General features: G+C 41.0%; 1 protein-coding gene across 2 annotated transcripts in view; it reads right to left on the bottom strand.

Annotated features, from left to right (window-relative positions):
* Window positions 1-9,943, bottom strand: part of NUP160 (nucleoporin 160) — a 49,914-nt gene extending 39,971 nt beyond the window's left edge. Inside the window, exons 1-7 of one of the 2 annotated variants that reach the window (XR_013228205.1) lie at window positions 9,749-9,943; window positions 9,527-9,635; window positions 7,025-7,235; window positions 4,338-4,560; window positions 2,618-2,696; window positions 1,066-1,180; window positions 38-196 (exon numbers count right to left, since the gene is read on the bottom strand). Coding sequence is in view for 1 of the 2 variants with exons in the window: in XM_077320866.1 (XP_077176981.1) it covers window positions 38-196; window positions 1,066-1,180; window positions 2,618-2,696; window positions 4,338-4,560; window positions 7,025-7,235; window positions 9,527-9,635; window positions 9,749-9,851 (999 nt within the window). In the remaining variant the exon portion in view is untranslated. The remainder of the gene's footprint in view (window positions 1-37; window positions 197-1,065; window positions 1,181-2,617; window positions 2,697-4,337; window positions 4,561-7,024; window positions 7,236-9,526; window positions 9,636-9,748) is intronic. The other variant, XM_077320866.1, reaches the window with a different exon arrangement.

Genomic DNA, 9,943 nt, shown 5'->3' on the forward strand with positions numbered 1-9,943 from the left:
GAAACTTTTATTATCAAAATGCAAAACATTACAGTACCTGTCCTTGCTTAGGTGCATGCAAGTACACAGCAATATAAAGCCCCAGTGTCTCAGAATATGCCAGCTGTAACTTGTGTCCAATTCCAGTTGCAAGCCTCAGGTCTTTACTTACAGGTACAAAGTCTAACATATCAGTCACCATCAGACACATTTGATCCTGCCAAGGTGAGATGCCAGGTGAGTAACACAAAGCAGCCCATTCAACAAGCATTTAAGCACACTTGTCAAAACAACAGATAGAAACACTATACTGACAGATTTCAACTTTTCATGAGCAGCTTACACTATTTTGTTCTTTAAGAATTATTCAAATTATCATTATACACTAAATAAAACATAATATGACAAAGAAACAAAAAAGAGGGACATCATACGATCTACTTTTACAATCTACTTGTCTTAAAGATCACTCTTTACATCACCCTTAAATGGCTGAGTCTGAAAGACCATTAGTCACAGTTCCTTAGATGTTCAGGGTTATTATCTTCCCTTTATTTAGTTTTACAACTAAATGAATTATTATTTATGAAATCTAGAAATTTCCTTTCTTCATTGCTGTTTGAGTAGACCTTTGCCCAATCAGTGTGAGGCTATATATTATAAAATTATTCCCTTTAACATCCAGCCTCTCTGGTGTTTTCTTTCACCCTTTTATCACTCACAGAGCTTTGGTGAGAGACAGATGAGTTTGTTCCTCCTTTGCATTCTTCAAAGAGCCCTATTTTGCCAAGTTATCCAAAGATGCTGAACCTCCATTACAGTTGAAACAAATTAATAACCCAATTCAAGTTTGAGAGTTAGCATGAATTCACTGCTGATACACAAACCAAAACCCAGCATGCACTGCATAATCTATATAAATGAGATGCAACTAACATAAAGGACTTCCACCAATTCATGTTACTTGTGCTTTGTATTCAAAGTGGCAAGTTAACATCAGCTGGCAATTAGAAACTATCATAAGTTACATGAATAAATCCCTGCAGCTAATAGGTAGATACATCAGAAACAAACTTTCATACTCACTTTATAAGACCACATCCTAAGTTTATGATCTTGATACAGTGCAAAGAGGAAGGCATCATGCTCACGGCAGTGAACAGACAAGCTCACAGGGAGGTCTGAAGGACTTTGATCCCCTCTGGAATTCAAAAGTATTTTTTATTAAATACAGTAATGAAGCATAGATTTTCTAAAGAAATTCAAAGCAACAAGCTGCTTTAAAATTTGTATTAGATCATCCCAGTAATTGTGGTTACAATTTGAAGGATGGTATAACACACAGACAGAATGCTGTCCTGAGTTTCAGATACTGATATAGCCTTCAGTGCCTATGACAAGCCATTTTAAATAAGTGTTTTCCTCTATTACTAATAAAAACCTACCTAGATTTTTCTAAATTGTTGGATTGAAACTAAACCACTCAGCCCTAATGGCATGGAATAGACATTTATATGTGAAGTTCATACGCAAAGTAAGATTAAAAATGGTATTAAAATCTCAGCTCCTTATTAGCTAGCTCATCTAGGTTTTCAGGGTTTAGAAAATCACTACAAATAGGGCAACCTTCCTCTTCGGACTGGGCGTACTAGAATACATTCTTGATTTAGAGCAGGGGTAACCAAACTGCAGATGTCCATGAACTACAATTACCATGAGCCTCTGCCACTTGGTAGTTGTAGTCCATGGACATCTGCAGAGACACTGCTGATTTAGAGGAGGCCAGTACCATGCAGTGTGAAATGTTAGTTTTTCATCTAAAGCAATTCCATGCAAAAGGACTACCAAGTTCAGCCGTATTTAAAACTTCCAAGAATCATCCAGAGCAGCTCCATATTACGTGCATTAAAGCAATTTATTTGACCTTCTTAACTCAGCACACACTGAACAAATGTTATGTTTATACTAAACTCCATCAATTCTTGAAATCCCTATCCCTTTCAAGTCATTAGACCAGGCTTTCTCAACCAGGGTTTTGTGAAACCCTGGAGTTTCTTGATGGCCCTAGAAGGGTTTCCTGAATGGGTGAGAGTTAAATTGTAATATATTTGTTAAACATTTATTGGGTAATATGACATATATGGTCATGTTGACCTGCCCACCCCTCCCAAAGTGTCCCATGATGGGCTGGAGGTGGTGGGAAGCAGAGGGGTCCCAGGTGGGCAAATACACAACTATGCTTCCCAACCATATTCTGCACCATCGTGCTACTTTTGGGGTTTCTTGAAGCCTGAAGAATGTTTCAAAGGTTTCTCAACAGTAAAAATGTTGAGAAAGGCTTCATTACACACACTATCCCTGCTTTGTCTGGATGCCTTTCATATGACTATGTACATAATCCAGAGTTTCACTGAATACATTTAAGACACACTAACTAGAAAAACTGTACACTAAATGATGATGTCCTGATGACAATTAATATGCTTAATGTGGTTGCTAAACACAAGAACAATTCAAGTAGTAGCACTGTAAGGTTAATGGGAGACCATGCTTTCTTTCGATTCTAACTCTTCCAACAGCTGTAGATAATTTTAACCAATTATTACAGTCTAGCTTTGTTTGCCAACAAAATTCAAACCTGATAGCTGTTGGCATCCAACCTGTAAGCAAACGCTGCATGACTGAACTCTGTTTCAGCTCCACTGTTGAAACCATCCCTAGAAACAAGAAGAGAACTGATCAGTTAACAGTTAATTAATGCCTAGCAATGTAATAAAAGCAGTTCAACCTCAATAATAATCTTATAGGAGTTCCAGAAGGAAGCATACAAGTGAAAATTCGTTATGAAATGTTTAACAGATGAGCATGGATCCCCACACTACACTAGGAAGTTATACCACTGGGCCTTACAGGGATGACCATGAACCAACTAAAAGAAGTAGTCAGAGACAGGGGTGCACGGCGAAGAATTTCCTATAGAATCACAGAGGGTCAGACATGACTGAATGGATGACATCATCATCATTCTGAGATGAGCAGAACATGAAATGGCATTTGCTTTAATACAGACAAATAAAGGTAAATGTAAAGGTATCCCCTGTGCAAGCACTGAGTCATGTCTGACCCTTAGGGTGACGCATACAGACAAATAACCCTACCATAATGAGACAGAGCCATCAATGATTTATAAGTAAAGGAGAATAACCCCACAAGAAGTTGCAAAGATAGAGCAGAATGAGAAGAGGAAATTTAGAAAGTTGTCTTCCAAGAAGTCCGCGCATTCAAGTCACAACTTAAATGTGCGTTCCAACCTATTTCCCATCCCATCCCATGAATAAATAATTATTTTATTTATTTATTATATTATATTATATTTATATACCGCCCTCCCTGGAGGCTCAAGGGCTGTTTACATAAAACATAGAAAACAATACAAGAAACAATCCATAACTGATAATTGTAACAATGGTAAGAGTGCAAACAGGTCCAGGAGCAAAACACATTGATGGATTTCTGGGAAGGAGGAAACAGGGGCCCTGCAGATGTTGTTGGTTACGGCTGGTCTCAACCAAATGCTTGGCAGAAGAGCTCCCTTTTGCAGGCCCCGCAGAGCTGTTTTAGCTCCGTCAGGGGCCCTGATCTCCTGGGAGCTCATTCCATCAGGTGGGGGCCAGGACAGGGAATGTTCTGGCGGGCTTCTTTAGGGCCAGGGTTCATTAGCTGGTTTATTACAACATTTAGTTTATCATAACAGATTTATTCAAACACCATTCTACATGAGAAAATATTTTTAAATCACCTGGTTCACACAATAGTGTAGTGGTTAGAACACTGGACTAGGACCTGGGAGACCCAAGGTGGAATCCCACCCCCTCTGCTGGATGCCCTTTGGCCAGCTAAACCCTCTCAAGTCTAACCTACATCAAAGATGGTTGTTCTGAAGATAAAATGCAGAAGTACAGAATATATGCTGCCCTGAGCGCCTTGGAAGGACCATACAGCATAAATAAAAATGTTGCGGCGCAGAGTGGTAAGGCAGCAGACATGCAGTCTGAAAGCTCTGCCCATGAGGCTGGGAGTTCAATCCCAGCAGCCGGCTCAAGGTTGACTCAGTCTTCCATCCTTCCGAGGTTGGTAAAATGAGTACCCAGCTTGCTGGGGGGTAAACGGTAATGACTGGGGAAGGCACTGGCAAACCACCCCGTGTTGAGTCTGCCATAAAAATGCGTCACCCCAAGGGTCAGACATGACCCAGTGCTTGCACAGGGGATACCTTTACCTTATAACTAAAGACAATTTCTGAGATTTCTAATGGCAAGCAAGCTGAAAAAGTTATCAAGCTCAACTTATATTCTTACCATGAGCATCGTGAGGTGGCAGATTAAGAACAAAAATCCCACCAGAGGCAGAAGGTAGAGCAAAGAGTGCTCCACCATCGCTGCTAAGCCAAGCTGCAGAAGCAGTGGAATTAGCTGCCAATCCAGGTACTGCAGGAATTGCACAGAAGTTTGAAGGATCCCTAAAATGAACTTTTCCAATATCCATAAAAATGGACTGCATTTGACTTTCTGTTATCAGCTCCTTTAAGAGAAATTTAAAATAGATTAGCAATCCTGGGGAAATGTCAAATGGTTTTTAAAATTTCTTCTTCTTCTGCAACAATTGTCTGAGAAGATATAATACAAAAAACAATACCTATCACTGTTTCTTCACAGTGTATGATAATCTACTCATTGTTCTCCATACTAAATTTGTTCTCAGCAGATCTTTTAATGATGTGAGTTGCGGGATGGGGTATAGGAGTATCAACTATTATCACTCTACAGAGTGATACCAGTTGCAGATGTGGGACATCACTATCTTCCTGCACTTGTCTCTGACAAGTGGAGGTCCTGGTTGCATCAACCCCGCTCAGGTTTGCACTCTGCACAGGTATGCACATGTCTTTCTTTTTCTCCCACTGTACTAGCAATGTTGTAAAGCATGTTGGATGTAAAGAGGGAATTCTTCAAAGCAGAGGAAAGGGAGGATTGTGATAGCATCTGACCCCACAATGTGTATGCACCAAAAGACTAAGAACTCGTTAGAATAGCAGTGGTGCCTGTTGCTTGACTGTTTACCTCTGCCACATCTCCTGGTCTCGGCTCTTCCAAGAATACCTCTTTAGTTAAGCACTGCAGACACAGACTGATTTTTATTTTGCAACTACTATGGTGTGGGGGTCCAAAATTGGTTTTGACATTTCAAAGGGACCCTCATACTCAAGAAGGTAGAGAAGCACTATTGTTTGTGAATGTCTGAGGTGGTGCACAGGGCATACAAACCTCACGTGACTCTTTTGGCTGACATGAATTATTAGTGTGGCTCCCCATAATGCACAGAGGGAAGACCACTGCTATAATATAAACACAAATAAATATTCTTATTGAATACACAGCAAGAAAAATTTGGCAACTTTTAAAATTCTAACTGTAGAAAAGGCTATCAAATATTTGGCTAAGAAACTACACATTTCAAAGTTTCAAAGACTCAATTCAGAAACAAGATAATGACTCATGTACTCCCTCCTCCTCTCTCTTATGTTTACTTTCTGTTTCATGTTCAGAGCTACAGTTTGCCAATTTAATCCTCACAGCAAACTATGATTAGCAGTTGTCTTCCAAATGAGAATCAGAATCTCAGGTCAAGCAAGGATTTTTGATCCTGGCTGAAAAAGCTATAGTTTGTCAATTTCCACAGCACAGACAACTATGGATAGAGCTAAACATGAAACTGAAAAGCCTTATATAAGAAGTAAGATGGGAGCTTATGAGCCTACAGGAGAACTGCAAAGGGCTTGGGGGGGAACAAAACATACACACAGGACATCCTCCAACCTCAACTATTTTCTCAATTTTTCCTCTATTTAGAAATTTTGAGGACAGCCCCTACAAAAAAAAAAAGACTAATGGATTTTTCCTTTTTGAATGACTTAAATGCTTTTTAAAAAGAGGTTTTATTCCATTGATATTTTAAGAACTGTATCCTATGAACAACAAAGATTGCATGCAATGGCATCTTTAAGACCAACAAAGATTTATTCAAGGCATGAGCTTTCAATTCGAAAGACCAAATCTTTGTTGGTCTTAAAGGTGCCATTGGACTCAATTTTTGTTGTGCTACTTCAGACCAACACAACTAACAATTTGCATACTATGAAGGCAACTGAAAGTACTATTCAACATGTTTTCACATTATTTAAATGCAACTAGTTCCACAATATGATAATGAACTACTGAAGATGTTTCCAATAATGTGAAGGTTAACTCAACAGCCAAATCTTCTAATAATGACTATAGAAATACTATTTCTAACAAATAAATATATTAGAAAAAATGGCTCCTACTGCAGAGTATGGTTGGTAGGGTTGGGTGCTTCGGTGTCCGAAGCAGCCGTTCACACCCAAAGCAAGTCAGCGCTATGGCGCGAGGGGAAAGGGAGGCGCGGGCACTGGCGCACTGGCTGGCACACACATGCACGCACAGAGCTCTGCGCCTGCATGTGTGCGCCCGCACCTTCCCCCCCCCCACTGTGGTACTGGCTGCTCCAGAAGCTAATCGTCACTTCAGACACCACAGCGCCCAACCCTAGTTGGGGGGCATACCTGTGTTCCCCTTCCCACCCCCCCTCCTGGCCCATCATTGGCTAGGGCAGGTCAACATGACCATGTATAGTCATATCACCCGAGAAATGTTTAACAAAAGTAAAAAATACGCCGAAAACTATTTAACTCCCACACAAGAAATCCCAGGGTTTCATGAAAACCTAGTTCAGAAAGCGTGTATTAGATACTCAGTCCTACCCCCAATTTACATTTTCTCCAAAACCTCTGCTTCAAATAGTTGAAAAATGATTCCAATCATTAAATAGTTTATACACAAACAAATTATGCTTTGGAGAATCATCAGAACTGCACAAGCATCAATGCACATACCGTTTTGCCTAAATATATTTAATTACAATTTTCAAAATTTTGAAAACAGAAGTAATGAAACAGAATACTTACACTCCTATACAACCGGGCAGGATGTGGTAACATCAATCTGTGCACTGTCTGATTGGTTGAGATCAAGATAACAATATTATTCTGTGTTTCAAAGATATGCACTCCCCCAGGTAAAAGGCTACAGTTCTGAAATTTGAGTTGAACAGCATTGTTCAAGAGATTTATATCCAGGGACTCCTCTACCAGCTCTAACGTACCACCTGAAGTAGCCCTGAAAAAGGAAACAAGTAAAATAATTTAGCAGTTATAAACTTACATTACTCAGTATGGGCCACTTCCCAACCCAGTATTGATATGGAGACCATGCTGTAGATCAGTGATATTCACTCAGAGGCTCTTAAACTACCTGCCACATGCCAGCAGTGTTCTTCTGTTCACCAATGCCTGGTGAGCTAGTGATTGGCGGGTGGTACCCACCATAAAGCTACTGACAGGGGGGCTGGAGAATGGATAAAATGTGAGCCTCCATGCTAGGGATGGAAATAAAAGACCTTCCCTCCAACAACCTCCCACTTTTCTCTGCAACCTCTGTGTCATATGAACACCTGAGCAACTGTTAGAGAGTAAACTGGATATATAGAAGACATTGTTAAATCATTGTGGCAGCCACCTGGGAAAAGAGCAAGCTGGTCTTACTCCCCTCTAGACACCCAGGCAATCTTTCAATCTGAGTAGCTGTGCCTCATGCTGAGAAAAGAGAAGTCATTCCCGTCAATCTAGATAGACAAGGCAATTACAAATATTATAGTTACATACTGAAGATTAAAAGCTATTTCTTAAATTATTGTGTGTGTTTGACACAGTGAGGAGGGCATATAATAGCTATGCAGTCCTTTTGGTTGATGGTAAATGCAAATATGGCCCGTGGCTCTACATTAACCACTTATATGGATCTCACTGTATCAAAAAATATCAAATGTATATGCTAGAAATTTTGTATAATCCAGCAATGTACCATTCAAAGCTATAGAGATTACTCCCCCTTTGATTACAAAGGAAAAGAAGTGTGTGTGCTGGGGCGGGTCTAGTAGTTTATTCTGTATGGCACTTTGGCCAGATAAAATCTGTAAACAGATACGAAGTGACCACGCTCCCTGTACTTACTGGGCTTGGCAGAGAAATGGGGAAGTAGTGAAGTGAGCTGGCAGGAGTAGTGTTAGCACAGACCTGGATGTGGAACAACCAGTGCAGCCTTACGTATGTGGTTGATGGTGGTTAATCCGCTGACTGAACCTTTGCATTCTTTGAAGTAATATTTTAAAGCCAAGATATGCCTCAGCTGCCAAAAAGTTCAAATCTGCATCAGCATATAGATTAATAACACCTGAACAGGGATTTCAGGAATTACTTAAAACCTTGGGGGCCACTTATAAGCAACTCCTCATAGTAACAACAAATTCTTTCTGCACACCCTTATAATAAATATGCTGTTTCACTAAGCAATCTTTCTCACAACTTTTTCTCCACAAGGAAGTAGTAATCAGAACCAAAACAAAAAAGGTTAGTATATTTTGGATCATAACATTCTGTTGTAATGTAAGAAACTCAACTTGTGGGAGGGACAAGAATATTAATGACAAACAGAATGGATAGTATCTAAATAAACATACAAAACTGAGAATGTATCTACTGGCAACAAACAGAAATTCTATCCAAGTTATTTCTACTAATATTAATAGTGTCTTTCCCTACCTAAGATTAGGCCTATATTTTGCCACAGACTCCTTGCCATACCAAATCTCAGAAATTTCAGTAACCTGTGCTGTGCTCTAGTCTACAGACATACAGTTCTATGGTTAGAATACCAGTTGGTTCTGCACATTCGGACATTCAACTGTCATTCTACTCATTCTAATGTTGCATTTTACCCCTACTATATAAATCACTGTTATTTTGGACATACAGTTCCTCCGTCTCCACAGGCACATAGCAATTCTTCAAACCCTAGTACAAACAATTCTCCAAACCAACCTTCAAAACCTAGCACAAGGTTAGGGATAAACTCTGTTTGTCCCTCCCTTTGTACTATGACACTCAGTTGTTTAAAAGACATAGTTGCCATCAGCAAGCACAGCTAATTTGCTGACACTCAAGTTCTCACATGATCACTCTGCTTTTCTTTCACTGCAGTAACCATTACTCCCTTACACCTATCTAAGGCTGATTTCCTATGCACTTAGCCTTTCATTTCAAAACCATTCAATTTTCAGATATACTTAGCAATAGCTGTTCTATTACCTGCCACTCTTGGACCATACTTCCTCACCCTAAGGTGAGATCTACTATTGTGTTTAAACTGAAGCTGGACTGACACTATCAGTTGCAAAACAGGACTTAATCGCATCAGACAGCATAAATCTGTTGTCTCAAAAGCACTGCGAGCTCCTCCCCACTCTCCCCTAAACCTGGGACATCTTTACCGTGGGCCAGTACGCCTCATATTGACTGACACTTTACCGGAGTCTAAAGCAGGGGGGCGAGACCATGTCCTCCAGTACTCACCAGTGGATGAAACGGTTTCTGGTCACGGAGCCCAGTTGCCCGCTCCCCTGGTACCAGTACCCGCCAGCGCTGTCCGCGTATCGCACCGCTGAAGGAGACACGCCACTACCTGCAATGGGATGGACCAGGGAGGCAGGTCAGTCAGGTCGCGCGCGGAACGAAAGCGCAGCTCTAACAGCAATGATCACCCCTCAGGCCCAGCGACCCCAGCCCAGTTTGCACCTGGAAGGCTAAACACGAGCTCCCGGACCCTGCGCCGTGTTCCCCGCTCCACCGCGTTCAGTTCCAGGTATCCTCGGTCCGCCAGGACTACAGTCGCCGCCATCTTCCCTTCCCGCGCGCGACGCTGCAAAGGCTGACGGGATGGTGGAAGGGAGCGTGGCTGAACAAGAGCTGGGTGCGCGGTGCATCACGGGA

Source organism: Paroedura picta, chromosome 2 (genome assembly GCF_049243985.1).
Source record: "Paroedura picta isolate Pp20150507F chromosome 2, Ppicta_v3.0, whole genome shotgun sequence".
NCBI lineage: Eukaryota > Metazoa > Chordata > Lepidosauria > Squamata > Gekkonidae > Paroedura > Paroedura picta.